Genomic DNA, 22,506 nt, shown 5'->3' with positions numbered 1-22,506 from the left:
TTATGTAACCTAAATCTGAAAAGGAAGTCCTTTGAGAAAAGAAAAATCTGAGAAGATAATTTGTTTTCACCTGACTGTCTGGGAAGAAAATATTGCTATGTGTCTAGCAGATCAATTTTCACAAAAGTAATGGCAAACAACTTTAGTACCATGTTGTTGTTTTTATTACCTTTTTCAGAAAATGTATGGCATTAATCCTTTGTGCAGTAATAGAATTTACATCTGAAACAGACATATCCATCTCTACCTGACTTTCATACTCCTAAACAGAGAATTTAGTTAGTTTCACTTGAATGTAACAAAGAGTTAAAATATGATGTACTGATATAAAAATATTGTTATTCATTTCAGTTTATATGTAGGATGACAACTGCAATAATCTGGTATTAGCATAAGAAAACATTTTGTATGACTCTACCGCTAAAAGCTGAAAAAAATTTATGACTATCGTTTATTTGCTTCTGGAATGAGGTCTATTCATCTTTTAAAATAGAATAATGGTTGAGAAAAAAAATTGGGATTGAAAAATTAGATGAGAAATATCATTTTGCTTTTCACCTTTCACCTCTGAGCCATACCTAAAGAATGTGGTAATACCACTTGAGTCAGACCATGAGCACACTCCTAGTGCAATTTGAGTCCTAAAGATAATTAGCCCTGTAAAGATTTGTGTGTCCTTTAAGTGGCTGAGTGGACATCAAAATCTTGGATCTTTAGCTAAGTTGGCTGATCTCACTCTCCAGTGGTAGTTTTCCTGCATAGACATTGTCTTCAGAGATGGAAAAATAATTCCTTTCTTCCTAAAGTATCTCTTAGAAAGTTCAAATACTAGAATTACTTCAATTAGTTATTTCTACAAGAATAATTTCTTATAATTCTTCCATTGTAAAACTGGTGGTATGCTGGTGTTTCACAATGAGTTCTTTTGAAGTGGGAGGAGAAGCTCCAACTTGTTACATTTGCTGATTTATGGCATAAATACTCTTCCAGCAGCAAATGAAATCATTAAATGTGGAGCTAGGATGAGACCATCCTAGCTCATCACACCAGCTGAGGTCAGCCAGGTATAGCACACCACCAAGTAAGACATAATTTTCTTTTTTGTATTTTAAAAATTCTAAAATTGAGTTGTTCCCTATAATCATTATGTAAGTGAATTGCAATATTTTCTTCCCCTACCCCCAAAATCTGCTATTAAATTAGTGATTCATTTTAATATAATAACAAAAATACAACAGTGAAATAAGTTTAGAATATACTTTATGGATTTTGGTTGTTAAATAGATTGTTTGCACAATACTAAGTTGTGAAGCCAAGCTAAGGACTTTTTGAAATATGGCAGATTTGTTCATTCTTAATGTCTAAAAAGAAGGGAATAATAGTGTTAGGGTGATCTGTCTCTAGATATTAGTTTAAAATAATAAAAAATAGTGCTCGCTTCGGCAGCACATATACTAAAATAATAACAAAATCAAGTTAGACTTAAAGCATCAAAATATTAACTTTGTCATACAAGAAACCATATTCAAATAGAAACTAATACCTGAAAGACTAAATCTGGAATCTCTCTATCATAGAGAGGCATTTGCTGCGGGAGGAAGCTATCTAATTGACCTGCATTTCTAAGTTGCAGAAGCTGAAAACGTTTACTCTTTTTCATTTCTTCTTCAGAAACAAAGTTAAATTCATCTTGCAATTGTTCAAGGTGGAAATATTGTGGAATATCCTGCCCCTTATGTCCCATATACTGTAAACACAAAAATGTAAAGTCTTTAAATGTTAATTTTTTAAAAAGAATTATTTCAAGACACCCCCTCCATTGTGAGATACAAGATTCACAATACAAGTAGGAATGGAGCAATTGAATTTGTAGCAGGATAGGACCTGCAGAAATACATAATCCTACTTCCAAGGCTTTGTAACCTTTGTCCAGTTGTGATGTACACAGAAAGTGCAATCTGTGTTCTATACAAAGTTAGAAAATGAGACTTTTCCTATTCAGTTTCCATAAGAGCTGAAAAAGAACCAATACTTCTGTATACCTGCAACCAGTTTTGCCCAGGAAAAGTCTAGGAGAGCTTAATTTCAGTAATCTAAGTTATGAGTTGACTTTATTTAACAAATGCAAATAAGTGAATGGTAAATGTAAGGAATATTGTTAGCTGCCATCAGAGAGACAAAGATTTATTAGATGTGGTTCTATAAGGAAAGATAAGACACGTGCATGGATAATTACAGAACATGCAGAAAGAGATTAGTGTCACAAGAGTTTATTTAAAAGAAAGTGAAACAAAGAAAGAAAAAGAAAAGAAGGAAAGAAAATAAAATGAAAGAGAGAGAGAGAGAATTAAAGAAAAAATTTGATAGGAAGGGCAGGAAAGAAGAGTGCATGTCTAACTGCAAACATTTATTAGGCTTGCTACAACAGGTGTCCTTCTAGACAGAGGTTAAATGCCATGGATAAAGGCATGAAGAAGGCAAGTGTGGGATATATAGAGCAGTTCATTTGGCTGTAAGGAAAAATAGAAGCGAGTAGATAATGGGGCCTGAGTGCGCCTATAAGACATCTTCTTACGTCATTCTGGTATCTATAGTACCTGCTTAAAAAGTGCACAGCAAATTATGAGACAGGGGAAGAGTTTAGGAAATAGAATATATTTACAGTACTGGTATTTGCTATAACTTACCATAATAAATTCCATTAAATCAGAATATTCTGGATTATTTGGATCAATTCTGACTTCATCCACCCATTGAAAAAGCTTCTGTGCATTAATAAACCATGGAATTCCAGGAATCCCTCTTACATCTACATTCCTTAACAAAATAACAGAGAAAATACTGTGACTTGCATGTAGTATGTGGGCTAAACATCACTGTACAGCCTAAAAGCTATCCAGTTGCGGTATTTACAGATAATATCTGTTCATTCATCATAGTACAATATCTATATGTACCAATTCCCCATGATGAGTATATTTATTATGTATTGCAACATATAATGAAAAGGATAAAAAAAAATCTAAAACCCAACAAAGAGATATATCTTCTAGTTCTTCTCATATTCTAGCTCTATCATAGCTTTTTGATAATTCAACTCTCCCTTAAGAGACAAAATGCTTTGTAAGGATAAAGTCTATAAATATTTATCTTTGCCATCTCCACTTTGTGGACAGCTAAACTATAGTGAATGCTTAATTACATGGAGATTATTGAATGCATTCTGTAAACCCAAAGCATAATAACTTAGTATTTTCTTTAGAGAGAATATACAATACTAAATTGTAATCCAAATATTTTCTTAAGTGAATTTAGGTAAATAATACACAATACATAAACTTTAGATTGTATCTTTACTGCTGAAATATAATGGAAAGTAATACAATTAAGTAGGTGGTATGAGCACGTATGAATCTTTGGTCATATGAGACCATTTCAAAAAATATGGCTATAAAAGATAGGCTAAAATTAGTAATATATCCTTAGTGATCTAACTATAGGCTAAAAGCAGAAGAAATTGAATGCTAAAGAGAAAGGATTTCTTGAGAGCCATCATTTATCCTAGTTATTTACTATCTTTACAGAAAATTTTTTCTGTCATGTGTAATTAGAAAAATTTAAGTTTCTGTCTATAAAATAAGGATTCCAGATGTACCTTTCTGACATAGTTAAAAAGTTTTAGCCCAGACATGAAGTCCTATTGTATAGTGTCTCATTTTCATAACCTCTTGTTCATATATCTATGATGAATCTTCTCAAGCTACTGCTGATAAAGCCAGTATGTGGAATAGTGTGATGTAAATAAAATTACAAAAAGATGAAGTTTGAATAGTCTTTATTTTACTTCCTATTTTTTGGTGATGGTTGAATTATTTTGATGTCTTTGTCATAAGAGATGTCTAGGACTCCATACCCTTGGCACATCATGTAATATATTTTCATTTTCCTAAGATGTTTTAGCCCAGATCCCTTAGAAAACAGAGCCAGTAAAGGCAAGGCTTAAATATTAATGAACATATTATGGAGAGAAGTTCATCTTACACAAAAAAAAAAAAAAAAGAAAGAAAGGGCTGGGGATTTAGCTAGTGGCAATAAAAATCTCAGAGCCTTGCTACATTTTGTTACATTGCCTGCTCTAGCTGCTTTTATAGGTGTTCAGTTGATGCCTGTGACAAAACCACAGTACTCTGCATGTCCCCTCCACAAGCAAACACTAAATGCACAAAGACAGCACAAAGCTGTCTCTTGGCTCAAGATCAAAGTTTTGAAAATTTTTACTTTGTAGATGAGCTGGAAGTAGCATTTAAAGGGCATATGAAATTCCTGAGACATAGAATAAAATTCCTGATTGTCCTTCCTACAAAAAGACAATGCATGCACAAATTGTTCTTTAGTAAACCAGAATGACTGGAAAACTGAAAAGCACTAGAAATAAAATCTTTGGAAGTTTAAGCCTTTGCTTATAATTTAAAGTTATGGAAGCACCCCTCTCATCACTGATGTGGCTATAATCCTAAGCACTGAAGAGACATGCAGTATTCTCTTACATATAAATGCACTTTCCTCTTAGTACAATGATTGAGGTAAAAAGCAAGTCTATATCCAAATAAACTAAATTGTTCCTACTGCTGCTTGGTTTTTCCCTTCTACACATAAGTTTTGTGTGATGCCTGGCTGAGACGACATTATGTTTTAAACATGAAACTTTATTACCTGCAGTTTGCAGATCGTAATGATTGTGATATAGGTGTCAGAGGAATACCATTTTCATCTAAGGCCCATGATAGACAATAGCTAAGTTTTCCTGATGTTAAAAGACAAAGTTCTTTAGTTCCATTTTCCTCAAGAAGAAAAGGGACATCTGTTTATAAAAGAAATGGAAAACATATGATTCATTTAAAAAGTGTGCAGTTGAAGCACACTGTAGATTCTCTCCCTTCCTTCCACTTATGGAGCCCTAAGAACGCAAAAGTTAAGTTCTGTGCTGACCCCAGCTTTTTTCATTTCCTCTCTAAGATACTTCAAGGAAGACCTCTTCATACAAACTAAAAAAGAAAGAGAAAAACACTGAGTGGACTATACAGAGATAAACATCTCTATTTTCCTTTTCTAATACCTGGAAGTTTCTTAACCATTCTTTCTAGAATGGCTCGCAGCAAAAAAAGACTGTTGGCAGCAGAAAAACTTTCTCACTTTTCCCTGTATTCTTGAGTCTTCTGCCTCTCCTCATTTTCATTCTTAACCTCTAGAGAGTTGAACAATACTCCTTAAAACCTTTGCGAGTTCCCAGGTTTCCTAAAGTTTTTGAATGCATTTTTTTCTTCTGGGTCTCCACATGCTGTTTTTCTGCTCTGTATGGCTTCTAAGCAAATGACTTCTTTCTCTAATGCTCTATTCTTTTGGCTTCTTTTGCCTACTTTTTTCCCTTCTTTGTTCACTTATTCATGCTTTCTTCCTTTTCACCAGGTGGGTACAAGTTAGGAAAAACACCTACAAAGCTAAAACAAAGTAATCATGGGGAGAAGGAGAGGAAAGACAATAGTCTCAGGGACGTCCTGACTTTAACTGCAAGAGAGTAAAAACCATTTGAAACACAAATGAACAGAAACATCCCTTCTTTTCTCTGTCCTTTTCTTAGTCCCCTTCTCCTTTCTTTCCCTCTTTCCTTTTCTTTCTCCCTTCCCTCCATGATTTGAAAATGAATCCATGTGTCCCGGAACACCGTAAGGTTACAGAAGGGGAGAGGCAGTGGCCGAGCAACTATCCCCACAGAAGCCGAGCTCGGGCTTCAGAGAGCATGTTTTGGCCTCATGGCTCCGGAAAAGCTGAAGTGCTAACTGTGAATTTTAAATGTCCCAATGATCTAATTCAAGACAAAATTTTAGGCAATCTACTTCAACATCTGAAAAGAGAATTTAAGTAATCTGAAACTAAACATAAATACAGGATTCCTCCCGCATCTAAATGATTCAGGGTCTTCTGAAGAAAATTGGAGGGGCATTGTAAACAAACTCACAGCTTCCTACTTCTCCATCCGCAGGTGTGACCAGCTTATCAGAGCTAAATTCTACATATTCCAAAACAGTTTTGCCTTTCAGCTCTGCATTGTTAGGTAAAGGTAAATACAATTTTGCCAGTAAGCTTGTCCTTTTACTTATTTCATAAACCTAAATATAAAAGAAATAAAAATATACAATATACTGAAAATTACACAGTAGAAAAATTAAAACATAAGGGCCCTCAATAACATACTTTTTTCATTTTTTAAAAAGTACTGGATTAAAAATATAACATTTCATTCACATATTTAAGGCAAAAGTAGATAATCATATGACCTTAGAAATATAACCCCTTTTACTGGTTTCATAGAAAATGAACTGAATAAGAACCTTACAATTTTGTTTTTGAGAATGTTTTACATATTGTATAATACCCTAATAACTTACTACTTTGTAGCACTTAAAATTTTTTAAAAATCTCAGTTAAACCTAATAAAAATTAAGGGCTAGAGATTTATCTCAGTGGTGCTGCTGCCTGCCTGGCAAGCACAAGGTCCTGAGTTTGATCCCCTAATAAAAATTATAGGAAATAGATCTTTTTCTTCTCGTGTTATATATGGAGGCTCTTTATCAAACTACATTAGTTTTTAAGTGATTAAAATCTGGTTGAACTCCTTAAAGAAAAGGGCAAGTCATTGGTTTATGGAATTCAAGGATTAGTTTAATAAGCTATGGGAACTAGGGAGCAGAGAAAGTTCTCCAAGAAGGAAAAAGAGGTACTGAAATTTCCACTGAGCTTCAGCTCCTCAAGACTTGATTCTATGTGCTGTGCTTTCTCCAGAGTTTCATGTATGTTCACTGCCATAACAATAAGCCTAATTTTTTTCAGTAGAAACACTTTATTTTGATCTATATTGTGCTGTTAATACTTGGAGAAATGGTGATATGTTCTCTAAAAAGAAAGAAATTAAGAGTTGGGAAGAGGGAAACTGGCCCTCTACAGATAAGAAAGAATGCTAACAAAAAGTATGGGTGAATAGTCAAGAAAAGAAAAAAGAAGGTCACAGATACTGATATTTTTTTCCCTGTTCATTACTTCCTTATAAGAGTGAATTTAAGCCAACACAGCAGTTCCCTTGACAAAAGCATTCTTAATGTGGAAAGATTTGTGGAATTCTAGGTCAGTGAAAGAAATGTCTTATTGTAAATAGCAAATCAGCTAATTAAAAGGAGAAAATGAGTGAATTAACATTCTGACTTTACATATGAATTTTCTTAGAGCATGCAGACCCATGCTCAGTGCACTGTCAGATCCAGATTCTGAGACTTCAGACTGGTGATTAGATCCTAGAGAATGGGAAATGTACTGAAATGAAAGGTTCCACTGGGTAAGATCTCCCAGGAGACAGCCTTCAACACAATGGATGAAAAGTTACAGCACCACTGTGCTGCTATGATGGCACATCCTGAAAATGTTCAGAATGAATGAAAATGGTGTTTATAAGTGGAGTAACTAAAATATCTAAAAAGCTCACAAGTAGGAAATTGCAAGTATGTATAGGAAGAGGTAAGCAGTTTAGTTTGGCTGAAATGAATGAAGAATAAATAAAGTTGAACGTTAAGAAATGAATTAGAAATTTAGATTAAAATCTGTTGATTGACAGCATGCAGGTTTATTTTGCAATTTTTGTTGCTGCTAAGGTGTAATTTATTTTTAACTTCATTCCTCTTTCTCACTGTCTCTTAGCTTGTGTTATATGATAAGAGATAGGATGATGAAAAGAACTCAGAATATGCATTTACCTATTTTTTGAGGCAGATTTTAAAATTTCAAGTGATTATTATACCACAACTAAAGGAAAGTTTGGTCAGCATATTTTTTGTTTTGTTTTGCTTTGTTTTTTGTGGTACTGGGATTGAACTCAGGAACTTGCATTTGCAAGGCAGGTACAGTGCCACTGAGCTAAATCCCTGGCCCCGATCAGCATATTTTTGAAGTAGAAATTTCTAAAGTAGGATAACATAAGTTGATAAGAATTTAAGTAAAAATGAATAAAGCAGTCGGAGAGAGAATAAGTTATTTTAAGCATTATAAAAATAATTTTGAAATTTATAATTATAATCCTCTCCATACTCCTCAAATTCTACCTCGACACACATAAATCTTTTTTCTCTCCTAAATTTACTTCTAGGTATAGCTTTAAGCTTAACCAATCAGGACTTTTACCGGGGAATCAAACTTGGGTCCTTGCGCTTGCAAGGCAGGCCACCAAACCGCTGAGCTAAATCCCTGGCCCCAACCAGAACTTTTTGACAAACCTCCTTAACTATTCCTGTTTTTCTCCATCATCCCTATTTTCTTCTTCCTTTAATGCAGAAAGTTTTGTATAGGGATCAAAGGTCTACCTTATGTTCTTTCATCTGATTCTTAAAGGGATCCAAACTAACTAAAATGATAAAGAAATATAGGAACAGACTGAAGCCACCACGTCAGGGCTAGGGGAATGTATAGAAAACATCTCATGGTCACAATAGGTATGAAACTTATTTTACTTTAAACAACTCTCTTCCAACTAGTATGTGAATGAAAAATAATGCTGCATATCCACGGTTGGCAGGAATTTTAAGAGGAGAAAATTATTTGGAGAAACTACAAGTCAAATAACTGTTCTTATGACATAAAAGACCATAAAAGAGGCAGATTATACATTTATTAATTATAAATACATTGCTAGGTGTAGAAACCTGTGATCTTTTAATATAACAAAACTCGTCATATAGGATAGTAGCTAACAAGAAAAAGGATGTATGGCATAAAATATGAAAGCAAATAACAATGGCATACCTCTAAGCAAATTATTTCAGGCCAATACATTAACTGAATATTGAAAATTTGCTGAAACATGACTTTAAAATCAAACTGTAGAGGAGATATTGAAGTGCAAGAAACCAGTTTGTTGTTGTAAAATATCTTAACAAAATATTTCAGCTTCTGAATTCTGGCTCTCCTCTTTTGTTCATGCCTATAAATTAAATAGATCTTTTCATGAACCATGAAAAGCAGAATGGGTGTACAATACTGTACTTTTCAAAATGTATCTTATGCTAAAAAGAAGGTGATCATTTAGATGACAAATGGTGTCTTTAAGTCAAACAACAGCTCATGGGTAAAAGTTTTCCTTGCTCATCAAAATATTTTTTTGTTTTTTTAAAAAAGATATACACTCTAAAATAGAAAAGGAACTAAAATCAAGGCACTAGAAATCATTCAGCCATTTATTTTACTACAGCACTTACCAAGCAGATATTTTTAAAAAGGAGAAAATTAGGGGGTATGGACATGAATCGGGAGGTTTATATCAAGAATTCAAGGGCTGGGATTTAGCTCAGTGGTTCCTCTGCCTGCCTCGTAAGCACAAGGACCCAAGTTCGATCCCTGGTACCAAAAATGAATAAATAAATAAATAAAATAAAATAAGTGGGTGCTTTAAAAAATAATGAGATAATTGGCAATGTGAAATAGGAAGAAAAGGGCTAAAGGTGTAGGGAAAGTGGGAAGGGTACGAGAAAGGTAATAAGGGAAAAGAAAAAAATATGAGAAAATGAAAAAATGGAAATAAAGTGTTTATAAATGGGGAGGGGAGGAGGGGGTGAAGGGAGGGCAGGGACAAGGGGAAAAAATGAGAACCAAGACCTGTCATGTAGAGGCACAAGATCCCAATGATGAATGTAACTGTACTGTATACCTAAAATGTACCAATAAACTTAAAAAAAAAGAATTCAAAATTATTTCCTAACTTTCATAAGACATCACACCCCCCACACATACACTTTAAAGATGTGCAATAGGTAACAGTCTTGCTATTCCCCCCACCCCCATGAACTCAGGACCTTCCCACTGAGCTGTTTCTTTCAATATTCTTATTTTGAGATTAGCCTTGCTGAGTTACCCAGGTTGGGCTCTAACTTGCCATTCTCTTGCCTCAGCCTCCCACAGCACTGGGCTCTTATCTTCTTAAAGATCTTTGTAAATCTCTTTAGGATTCAGGCTATATAACCACTTTCTCCAGGACAGATGGGGAAGTGTTCTTTCTTTGAACTCACATGTCAGAGAAGCAAGCCAGTTTACACTGAGGCTTCTGTGCAAATATTTATTCAAAATAAAATGATCCCATGAATGGTATGGAACTCTTGGAGCCATTCATTTATTCATTCACCCAATCGGCATTTGTTATTTTTTCAGCTTCAAAGCAACTGATCTAATTATTAACTATGTTATCCCCTTCTTCAGAAGGGAGCAAATTAGTTGGACGGTAAGTCTTAGGTTGATACATGAAACCTCCTTTTACTCCCCACCCTAATTATGCTATGAATTCTAGAATCTCCCTGCCCCATTATCTGCCCACTTTATCTGTAAGCTCAGAGGGTTAGGGAATAAAAGCTATTTTTTTCTGTCTCCTTATTGAACTCTTCAGACCATCTTCACAATTACTTTCAGAAAGATATCCAGGTAAATATTTCCCTCTATGCTGCCTTCCAAATGTAGTTTTAACACTGAGCTCATAAACTGACTATGAAATTTTGTTAATTCAGGATTATATTTTAAGGGATCTTCCCTTTTTTCTTCAAGCTGTAAATCATTTAAATTCTTCACTAATCTCTGTCATCTTTTCATCTTTATCCTTGATATCAACATATTACTGTTTCCTACAGAATCCATTTTTATCATTGAACTGGATGTGAGGACTGCAACCCTATTAGATACAATGGCTTTGAAAAGATATAAAATATTATGCATCTTTTTGCCTTAATTTCCACTTAGTTTTAGACTAGATTATCCAACATCAATATGTTCTTCCTTCTTCTTCCGAGTTAAATTTTACGGTTCCTGTCTTCTCAGCCTCATTTTGACAGTCCTTTTCTACATGTGACCTTATGGGAAAGAGGTATAGCACCAATAAAAGATTGCTTCATTACTACATTTCTCAGATCAGGAAGAGGATGGTGATAATTACACATTTATGTTTGTTACTCTTTATGTAACTGCCCTGCTATGGTTTATAACCAAACGACTCCCAAGAGTCCTATGCACTTTTAGGTGGGGGTTTTGGAAGATGACTCTACTATGAGGCATTATAGTGGACTTGCTGTTAGAAAGTGAGGGCTGGTTGAAGAGGCAGGTCACTGGGGGAAAGACCTGATAGAGTATATCTCCCGCGTAGGCTCTTCCCTTCACTCTCTGCTTCCCGGTCCTCATGACATGAGCAGCAGTCCTTGGCAGAGGCCTTTCTTTCATGCTACATCTGCCCTGGAGTTAGTAGACTGTGGACTGAAACCTCTAAAAGCATGAACCAAAAATAAACTTCTTGTTAAGTTGTGGGTGCTGGGTATTTTGTCCCAGTGACAGGTGAGGAAGACCACTCATTCATTTAATAGATATGTCTATTGGGTGTCCACTGTGTTCTAACTCAGCTAACTGATGCACAACCACAATATTCAAAGCTGGATTAGAAAAATGTTTAAAAACTGGATCTAGTTCAGTGGTTTTAAATTGCCATATCCTTTTCAAAGTCAGTGGGATGGATCCACAGTCCTAGTAGATGAGAGAAATGAGAATATGTATGATGTCTATTTTTTCATTAATCCTAGGTGTATAGTTCAAGGAAGAAGTTACAAATGGGAAGGCATGAGGTTTGTACCGTCAAAGAAGGAAATTGTCTGGTGGGCCCTCTTGCTACGGAATACTTTTTTATTTGGTTTACGTAAATAACGTTTATTTGCTGTCATGGCAAGTGGAAGAGAGACTCTGACAGCTCTAGCTCTGGGACACAGTCTGTAAGCTCAGTCGTAACATTCCCAAAAAAAAAGAAAAGAAAAGAAAAACAAAGCTCTATGGCATCGTTTTGATGAAAGCCAAGAGTCCTTTAACAAGGCAAGGTGATGGTACAATCTCTTTCTCCACTCCCCTCCTCTCTCCTTCTCTTCTTCCTCCTCATTTACTGTAACTTTATATTTTTCCTATCTATACCTGAATAAAAATTTACTGCCATCATAAAATTTTTAAAAGTGCTCAATATATAAAGCTTATTACAGAAGATGGCAAAGTAGACTGGTTTAGGTCCCAGCTCAGGCACATATTAAATGTATGGTCTTGGTTTAGTACCTTCCATAATACCAATTCCCTCATTTCTAAGATAAGGATAATGTAAGACTCCATAGAGTTAGGGTGACAATCAAATATGAAAATGTAAATTAAAAAACACTTAGCAGAGCATCTGGAATATGGTATCCATCCAAGAAATCTAATGTTATTATTATTAAAAGCAATACTGTACTGTATCCCTAAAATGTACCAATAAACTCAATTAAAGCTGAAAAAAAAGCAATACAATAGGCAATATATAATTAAAACATAATTCTTTAAACATGTTTACAGTGGGGCCAGGGATTTAGCTCAGTGGTTCTGCCAGCTGCCTCACAAGTGCAAGGGTCTGAGTTTGATCTCTAGTACCAAAAAAAAAAAAAAAAAAAAAATTTAAAGTGGACACTTGGATAAGTCAGTTAATTCTGCTGTGAAATAAAGCTGTGGCCTCAAGGTAATTGGATTTATTCTTTCAATTTCTGTTTCTTCAAGTTCAGAAGCTAAAAATGAGAGCACCTAGGAACAACAACAAAAATATAAAATTTACCATGTACATTCATCATCTAGGACAATTATTCTTAACAGTAAACTTTTATTTCTTATATTTGTCATTTTGTTATGTATCTGTTACAAATACCAAGATTTCCTATTCTATTGAACTGTGAAATATTATAACTAGTTAAGATGAATTGAATGTTATTTTGTAATATAAATACCTCCTGTTTTTCTCCATTCTTAAGTACATTTCCTTCATTTTTCTTCTTGGTCTTAGAAATGTCTTCTGACATTTGTGCTTGTTCTTCTTGATCATCACATTTATTCATTTTAATTCTAATTAGTAATAAATAGAATTATTTAATGCAGACTTGTAGGAGGTCTTGCCAAAACAGACACACATACCAACACCCCCCCCCACAAAACCAATCATTTTCAATAATTTACTTTATATTCTAAGGAAGTAGTCAACATGCTAACACTTGACAAGGAGTTTCCTACCAAAATGAGAAGATGGGGCTATATTCTCAACTTTCTGTTAGTCGATTTCGTCCACTGTCACTTTGTAAAACTTGCTTTAGCTAAGATTACCACAAACCTCCATGTCAGGAAATCCAATGAACATTTTTAGTCCTGAACTTAATGGTATTTCAGAAGCACTAAGCACTGTTAACAACTTCCCCCTACTTGAAAGACAGTGCTGTCTTTTCTTTGCCTCTGTGGTGAAAGGCTCCACCCATCCCAGTGATGGTGACCTTTTTAGAGACTGAGTGCCCAAACTGTAATCTAAGACACACTTATTTATCACGAAGTGCCAACACAGCAGTTTAACCTGAATATTGAAGTTTTAATTTAGAAAAGAAAACCTCATACATTAACATCTTATCTTAAAAGAAATATACAATAACACAGCTTTCAATGATACAAAAACCTTTTATTGAAAGGTAAACATTTGCATTTGGAATTAGCAATGTGAAATAGGAAGAAAAGGACCAAAGGTGTAGGGACAGTGAGAAGGATAGGGAAAGGGGAATAAGGGAAAAGGAAAAAAATATGAGAAAATGTAAAAATGAAATTAAAGTGTTTGTAGGTGGGGAGGGGAGGAGCGCGTGAAGGGAGGATGGGGACAAGGGGAAAAAATGAGAACCAAGACCTGTCAGGTAAAAGTACAAGATTCCAATAATGAATGTAACTGTACTGTATACCTAGAATGTACCAATAAATTCAATTTAAATAAAAAAATTTGCATTTGGCATGTTTTTTTTACAATTAATGTGATCTTTGCTGTCATATGCATGCTAATAATTTGTCAAACCTTGGATGGGCAACTTTTGTCATAGGTTCCCCCGCAGTGTTCTAACCAGTGCTTCCTCTGATTTATTCTCCTTTCCAAGCCATTCAATACAGCTTTTCAAGTTTCAGTCCTTGGGTTTCTTCTCATCTCATTTTTACCCTCTCTCTAAGTAGTTTCTGTATACCTATGGCTTCATTTACAATTACTAAGCCACAGACTTTCACATTTTTATTTCTAGCACAGACCATACATCCCAGTTGCCCACTCAGTTGCTTTATTTGGGAAAATCTTGAAGGTAAACACATCAAATTAAAAAAAAAAGTATATGAAGGAAAAATAACCTGAGCTCAGTGTGTAGGTATCAGACCTTTGTATAATAAATACAGCCTTTTCTAGAAGGTTGGCTGCAAGTTTATTCAGTTAGGGTTCAAAAGGACCAGACTTATTGTTAGGTCAAGAGTGATAAACTTGGCCAGGTAACAGTTTCCAGAATCATCTTCAAACATGCTTTTCTAGTATCAGAAGAATACGTGATTGGCTGAAACAAAATTCTCCAATTCTGCTGGTGCCAATTTAGTCACTGACATTGTGGGGTTTAGCTCAGAGGTATCCAGCAAGAAGCTGGAGAGATAAATCTAAGCCCAAGTCCAGTGGGAAAATTGAATAATTAAATCTCAGGAAGAACAATGTGAAGGGACTTATGTGAGACAAGTTCAGAGTAATGGGAACAAGATTTAGTAGTGAATAGACAATATGGATCCAGTACCACTATTCTGAGTAAATTTAAGACATCTGTGAGTCTTCTTTGTTGCTCAGGAGATCTTGACACATGGGTGTGACAAATTGGTTTAAAAGATTAGAGTTAAGCCATCAAGTTTTCATTAATTTAGAAGTATACAAACCATGCTTGTTTTAGGTATGAACTGTCAGAAGCACTTCTAAACCATGTCTACCTATAATCTCAGCACTTTAGGAAGTTGAGGTGGGAGATTGCAAGCTTGAGCCCAGTCTGTGCCACTTAGTGAAACTCTGTCTCTAATTCAAAGCAGGGGAGCTGAGGCAATGGCTCAGTTTGAAGGCTTTGTGTTCAATAGCTAGTACCACAAAAAACAAAATCTCTTGCAGCTGAAAAAAAAATCAACAAAAGAAACATTTTCTAATTGCCTGAAACTACACTAAAGTTTGTTGTTTTGAAAAGCAAAAGACCTAGGGTAATGGGTTGTAGGGAGAGAACTAATTAACTCACTTTGAGTTCACAAACAGATTAAGTGATTAACAGATTTGGTTTTGCATTATAATTATCTCTTCTAGTACTTATGTTTTTACAACTTTATCCAATTACCTAAAATATGCTTCACCTTGGAGTACGGTTGTCAGGTCTATGTTATTAAAAAATGACAAAGTGTTTCCAAAGTGGCTATGTCATTTTACATTCCCACTAACTATAAATGAAAGGATCTTTGGCTCAGGGTCTCTGACAACAGTTGTTAATATCTTTTAGGCACTCAATCAGGTGTGTACTTCATTCTGATTTTAATTGACATTTCTGTATTGATATGGAATGATGTTATGAGCGAGAACTTTTCGTATGTTCATTTGTCGTCCCTATACCTTCTTTAGTAGTGTTTGTTCAAAGCCTTTGTCCATTTTACAATTCGCCTGTTGAAGGGAGGGCAGGGACAATGGGAAAAAATGAGAACCAAGATGTCATGTAAAGGTACAAGATCCCAATGATGAATGTAACTGTACTGTATACCTAAAAGGTACCAATGAGGAAAAAAATCAAATAAAATTGGCTTGTCTTCTTAAGTTGTAAGAATTATTTAAGATATAAGTCCTTTGTTGATGACATAGTTGTGTAGATTCTAGATCTTTTCCCCAGTTACTATGATTTTCCATTATTCACAAGCAGTTCCTTAAGAGACAAAAAAGAGCAAATAAAGCAGCTTCTTACCTCTGAAATTGTAACTTTATTGTAGTGCTTGTAAAACCTTGCTGCTGGCGAAGGGACTTTATCTGTTTCCAAGTCTGTAATATACTATGTAGCAGGGAGAGGTCCTTTTCCCTTTCTAAGTTATACAGCTCTTTTGTATTGCTGCAATGATAATGGCAAAATAAAAATATATTTATTGGTTAGAACTATAAGCTATTAAAGATGGTCTGCAAGGATATTTTTAGAGTAATCCTTTGGAACCTACACTTCATTTTTCTTTTTTTCATTGTACCTGAAATAGCTGTATAATTTTAAATATATTTAAAATTTATAATTAGAAAATCATTCTTTAAAGGTTTTTTCACTATTCAAAAATTCCCTGCTAAAATGCAAATTCTCTTTAAAACAGAAATAGTTTAACTGGAATTCCATTAAGCTATAATAAGCACCAAAGAGAGAAGGATATTGAAGAAAATAACAGTGAAAGAAAGGAAGTAGAGATCCCATACATTTTGATAATTGTTCTTGCAATCTACGTAGCAGTTTAGTTAATTTCTGACTAGTACTTTATTATGTATGTAAAAGAGATTGCAAACCAAGTTAGTGTATGCCCTTCTGTTGCTTTTGCTTGCTTTGGTATAGTTTGAGACATCTACAACTTTTATTTTGCCACCAAGTAAGTTCTATATGGGTGAGTCCAAAGCCACTACAGCAGGACTGGTTCCAATTTAGGTTATCAGAATCTCAAGAGAACTTGAAAGGAGGTAGAGGTGGGGCTTGCAACAAGGAGAGAAGGTAAAACAATAATGCTTCCATCTCTTTGCACCTCTAATAGCATAGACACCCAATATTTGGACAGTAAGGTCCTTTTCTATCTTCCCAGAACTCTATCTTATTTGTAAATATTTTCAACCTTGCCTTTTATTTTTGATTCATATTAAAGTTATTTTATATATCTGATAATTCCATTACCTTACATAAGTCTTTATTTGCATGTCTCTGATTATTTGTGCTCTTTCTTCCTCCTGGTATTTTTATGTAATTACAACAGAAGAGGCTATAAATATTTTACTATAAGCCTGTGTTCCTTAGAATATCATACCTATGAGTAATCCCTGAGCTAGGATTAAAACTGTGTTCATCCAGATATATTTCATTTGCCAGTTTGTTATCACTACCAATCTGGGACTATAGTAAGTGAAATTCGAAACTGAGCTAGGTCTGGTGGCTCATGCCAATAATTCCAACTACTCAGGAGTCTAAGCAGGAGGATAGTAAGCTTGAGGCCAGCCTGGGCAAGTTCATGTGACTGTCTCAATGGGGATGTAGCTCTGTGTGAAGGCCCTGGGTTCAGTCACCAGTGTCACAAAAAGTTAAATGAACAAATGAATGAATAAATAAATAGATAAAGGCTGGGGGTGTAGGTCAGTGGCAGAATGCCCCAAGTTCAACCCTTGATATCACCAAAAATTTAAAAATAAACAAATAAACCTAATTCAGGTCATAATTCTAAGTTGTTAGATTTGTGATTATGAATTTTCAAAAGAAAAATTTCCCTCTTTTCTTAGTGTCAAGGTCAAAGACCAGTCTCTGTCATCCTCTTTTAATTCCTTTTTGAGGTTTAATGTCCATTACATAGTAATCTTTATTAAACTTTCTAAGTAGCCTAAACTTGCTTTGTCTTTTGTTTTTAGTACTCTATTAAGCCACTTGAATGATAGCTCAAGGTTACTAGGAAGCAAATATCCTTAATGTAAAAGATGGTTTTGTCTCTGATTTACTAGTATTTTTCCTTTCACTTTGCTTTTGGCTTCTGCAGTTTCCTTATGTTCTTGCCATCTCAGCAATCTCTTTATAAAGATAAATTATGTATTTCATCTGACAGTAGGGCTATTCAGGAATCTAGTGTACCACTGTTCTAGAAACAGAAGCCTATTTTCATTCATTCATTCATTCAGTAAACAATTATTCAGTACTGTTTGTGTTTCAGGCACTATGCTGGCAAAGTGTGAGTAAAGAGGTAAAAAGACATGCTCTATGGATTGAAGAAGCTTATGGACATGTAAATTAATTAATGCAATAGAGTGTTATAGGTATCGCATCAGAAATCCACAAAACATAGAGTTTGTTCATAAAAAACAGGATGGTAGGCAATAGTAGTGAAAGACGTCAAAAGAAATGGGTACTCATAGAGAATAGTATTCATTTCAAATCAATTAATACATAATAGATATTTGTTATGTGGCATGAATTGTTTTAAGTGCTGGCAAATACTATCTCAGTGAAAGAAGATACAGAGTAAGTATTTATAAATGTGATGAGAATTATGAAAAGGGCAATACAATGTGCCATGGGGATGGATAGATAGACAGATAGAATTTAATCTAATCTAATGGGTAAGTAAAAGCACCCCTGAAAAAGTGACATAAAATTGACATAAATTTTATATGTGGTCTAAGTATTAGACAGAAAAAATGAAAGAACATTCTAGAAACAAAAGACATTAAAACAGAATCTAGAAGTATTAAAATGGTATATTTAGGACACTGACTATAAAGTTTGATGTCACAGGGCCCCTAAGATGAAGCTGGAGAGGTAAGGAGTGAGATTATGCAAGGAATTATAGATTATGCTAAGGCTATTGAATTTTATTTTGAAGGTAGTGAGGTTTATTTACAAAGCAAATTCAACCTTATTTAAGTATGGAGTGGAGTTTAAAGAGATATTTTAGGAGACTAAGTAGTCCACCTGGAAGATAAGTGCTTGAGGTGAATAGAATTGGTAGGAATGCTGAAGAGGGCAAAGACAGGATGGAAAGAGATTTTAAAAGTAAAATAAGGTGGCTACTAAATGGATATGAAGACTGAGAGAGGCAGCAAAAGGGAGTCATAAGTGATTTGAAGATTTCTTTCCTGGACATTAGGTAATTGTGGGTACCGGATACCTAAAAGACAGCCATTAAGGTTAACAGTATCATTTCTTAATTGTTTTTCATGTGCACATATTTCCCTAATACAAAAGTTGTTTTCAAATGTCCAAAATCTACCCTTTGCAGCCCTTCTAAATCACAAACTCAAATTTTCCTGAATCAAGATTTAGCACATCGTATTTTTCTGTTTTAATAAATGTGATGACCTAGTCGGGACCCCCACCCACCCTCTCTAGTGGACCTCTACCTGCCAGTATTGGACTCCATCTAAAGCCCACTTTTCTTTCTTTCTTCTTTTTTTTTTTTTTTTTTTTTTTTTTTTTTTTTTGTTGCATCAAAGTTGACTTGTTCTGTGTTCATTATGTCAATGGCTATTTGCCTTGAACTTTAGTTAATATAAATAACACTAGTTTATTGTGCTGTAAATACTGATGTGTTCTCTTGATTTATTCAGCTAGTATTTGTTGAGTACTCATCTTATGCCAGGCCTTGTTTAAAGGAATATGTTAACCTTATCAAGTAATATCTGCATTTTTAAAAGTTGCCCTAGGAAACCAACATTTAAATTATTTGTTGTCTCTTGTGGCTAAGGGTCTATAGAATCATATCAGGTCGTGGCAGGGAGTCAGGAATTTTCTGTACCTATCAAATCATATATATTTTTCATATATATTTTTGTGCACAGTTGAACTGTCTACTAAATAAGTTATCTTCCAAATGAGCTTTTTTACTTTTGAAATTCCTTGAAAATTATTATGCTTCATTTTGTAATTATTTTTCCAGTTGTTTCATACTCTGATAAATTCTCTCATCTAGTTTATAAGCCAGTGTTTCTTAACTTGTAAACCATGTATTTTTTAGACAGGGTCCTTAAATTCATTTACTTCTAGAGTCATATCTTTAGACTGAATTAATATAGGGGCCAGGGATTTAGCTCAGTGGTTCTGGTGCCTGTCTCACAAGCACAAGGGCCCGAGTTCAATCCCCGGTACCAAAACAAAAGCAAACACAAAAACAAAAGTAGACTGAATTAATGTAATTAATTTAGACATAATTAATTAACTAATAAATGTACCTTGTACATATGTAAGTGTTCACTTTTTTTTTTGAGACAAAGTGTCAGTTCAGGCTACCCCTGAACTTACTATGTAGCCCAGTATGTCCTCGAACTCATGGGAATCCTTCTGCCTCAGCCTCCCCAGTGCTGGAATTACAGAAATGAATAGCCACGTCTCGCTCTAATTTTCAAATATATACAAACACCTGAGAATAATATAATCCAAGTCAATTTATAAATATTGATGAACTCAGTAATTTTCTTCAACAAATATTTTTAGAAACATAAAATACATCAGAGGATATTAAAACAACTGCTTTCTCATGATATTTCTGTGAAATATTTCTACACAAACATGAGCCTCTAAGAAATACTGTAACCACTTCTGTAATTTCCTAAAGATTAGGGATCTTGTATTTCTCCTAATCTTCTATAGCAAAATACAGTGATTTATCTAAAGAAGTTAATAAATATTTGATAAATACATGAGTGCTTCAAAACCTACCTTATCTGCCAATAATAATCTTGTAAAGACTTTCTGACAAGTTGGGATATTTCAGAGTTTTCATTCATTGATTTGGTAGCATTTGTCAGTGTTTTCAGCTATCACAAAGAAAAGAGCTCTTTTGGTACATTATATTTACCTGTGAGCATCTCTACAATTTATCTGTAGGTCTAATACATCTGTAACTTCTACAAGTGTAGAACTCTGTTGTATATTACTGTTCTGTCTTTCAAAATATATTTTCCTATAAGCAGTTTGGAGCAGAGCTTAGAAAAGCCTGAATAGCTGCCCAAGCAATAAACATTATACATTGAATGTGAAAAGGCAATCAGTTCATCAGTTTATATAAAGAAATGCCATTAAATCAAGAAGGCAGATTGAGCAGAGGTACACACTTTATCTTCCGCTTAAAACCTCACAGTAAGAGAAAGATATCTGTCTTTATCCATAAAGACAATGTCATCATTACATCCATATTTGTGTATCTGTATTGAGAACCTATGTGCATGTCTCTCCATGAAAGTGTAACACATAAAAAAGGCAAATAAGAAAAAATAAAATCAAGAAAGAAGGTATATTACAGAAGGTATAAAACAGTTAACTTAAACATACTTTTATAGAGAAGTAAAACTGAAAGAAACTACACCCTAAATTTCTCGCAGGAGAAATCTGTCATGGGGGTGACTATAGTTAACTGTTACCAACTTTTCCACTGGAAGACAGGAAAGACCCAAACAAATAGAAATGCACTATAAGGAAGCCCAATGTTTAAAAAAAATACTTGTATTGGTACATTTAAGGTATACAATATAATGACATTCATTGTTGGAAATTTGCACCTTTACATAATCAATCTTGGTTCTTATATTTTCCCCAACCCCCTACCCTTCCTTCAATCCCTCCCTGCCTCCCTATCTACAAAGACTTTGTTTCCATTTTTTCATTTTCTTATTAATCCCATTCCCTTCTTTTCTTTCCCCTACCCCTCCTATTTCTCCTTGCCCTTTGTCCCTTTTCTTCCTATTTTGCATTGTCTATTATACCTTTTAGTCCTTATTTACACTTTCAATTTCTCACACTAGAGAAACTATTTGGTATTTACAAGTGTGTCCTGTTTGTTTCACTGAAGAGTATGGCCTCAGTGTTCATCCATTTAGCCCACACATACATTTTCTTTTTCTAGTCTCCCGTTGATGGGCAATTAGGCTGCTTCCAAGTTTTAGCTATCACAAATTGTGCTGCTATGAACATGGGTGTACATATATCACTGCAGTGTGATTATTTTTTTGGGGGGAAGATACCCAGGAGGGGAATAGCTGGGTCAAATGGGACTTCCAATCCTAGTTCTTTGAGGTATCTCCATACTGATTTCAACAGTGGTTGCACCAGTCTACATTACCACCAGCAGTGGAACAGGGTTCCTCTTTCCCCATAGCCCCACCAGTGTTTGTTATTGTTTGATTTCATGATAGCAGGCATTATTTCTGGGGTGAGGTGGAATCTCAGCATTGTTTTCATTTGCATCTCTCAAATGACCAGTGATATTGAACATTTTTTGTTATGTTTATTTCCTATTTCTACTTCTTTGTGTGAGAAATGTCTGTTCATTTCTGATGCCCACTTTTGGATTGGGTCTTTTAAAAATTCTTTTAAAAGTTTTTATATATTCTAGATAGTAGACTTTTGAGGAACAGCTGATGAAAATTTTATCCTACATTATGGGTTGTCTCTTCACAGTATTAGTGGTTTCTATTGCTGTGCAGAAGCTTTTTATTAAGAAGAGATCCCACTTGTTGTTTGTGCTACTTCAGGTGCAACTGTGGTTCTGTGCATAAAATCTTTTCCTACACCAATGTCTTCAAGAGTTCTACCTAACCTCTCTTCCAGCCAGTTTAGTGTTTCTGTTTTAATATTTGGATCTTTAATCCATTTTTAGTTTAGGGCATGGTGAGAGATATAGGTCTAGTTTTAATCTTTGACAAGTTGAAAGCCAGTTTTTCCATCACCATTTATTAAAAAGGCTATCTTTCCTTCTGTGAGGGTGTTGTCTCCTTTGTCGAAAATGAGGGGGCTGAATATGTCTGGAGTTGTTTCTGCATCTTCTAATCTCTTCCACTGGTCCTCAGGTCTGTTTCTTTGCTAGTAGCATGCT

General features: G+C 34.6%; 1 protein-coding gene across 1 annotated transcript in view; it reads right to left on the bottom strand.

Annotated features, from left to right (window-relative positions):
- Cc2d2b (coiled-coil and C2 domain containing 2B) overlaps positions 1–22,506 on the bottom strand; it is a 110,425-nt gene that overhangs the window by 50,694 nt on the left and 37,225 nt on the right. The window contains exons 11-20 of the mRNA XM_010620871.2: positions 20,355–20,452; positions 15,885–16,025; positions 12,858–12,972; positions 12,537–12,657; positions 8,845–9,020; positions 6,017–6,167; positions 4,714–4,861; positions 2,688–2,817; positions 1,544–1,747; positions 170–262 (exon numbers count right to left, since the gene is read on the bottom strand). Coding sequence (XP_010619173.2) covers positions 170–262; positions 1,544–1,747; positions 2,688–2,817; positions 4,714–4,861; positions 6,017–6,167; positions 8,845–9,020; positions 12,537–12,657; positions 12,858–12,972; positions 15,885–16,025; positions 20,355–20,452 — 1,377 coding nt within the window. The remainder of the gene's footprint in view (positions 1–169; positions 263–1,543; positions 1,748–2,687; positions 2,818–4,713; positions 4,862–6,016; positions 6,168–8,844; positions 9,021–12,536; positions 12,658–12,857; positions 12,973–15,884; positions 16,026–20,354; positions 20,453–22,506) is intronic.

The sequence above is a fragment of the Fukomys damarensis genome, unplaced genomic scaffold, assembly GCF_012274545.1.
Source record: "Fukomys damarensis isolate Sample0158 unplaced genomic scaffold, DMR_v1.0_HiC HiC_scaffold_8, whole genome shotgun sequence".
Classification (NCBI taxonomy): domain Eukaryota; kingdom Metazoa; phylum Chordata; class Mammalia; order Rodentia; family Bathyergidae; genus Fukomys; species Fukomys damarensis.
This window is presented reverse-complemented; position numbering and strand designations above follow the sequence as displayed.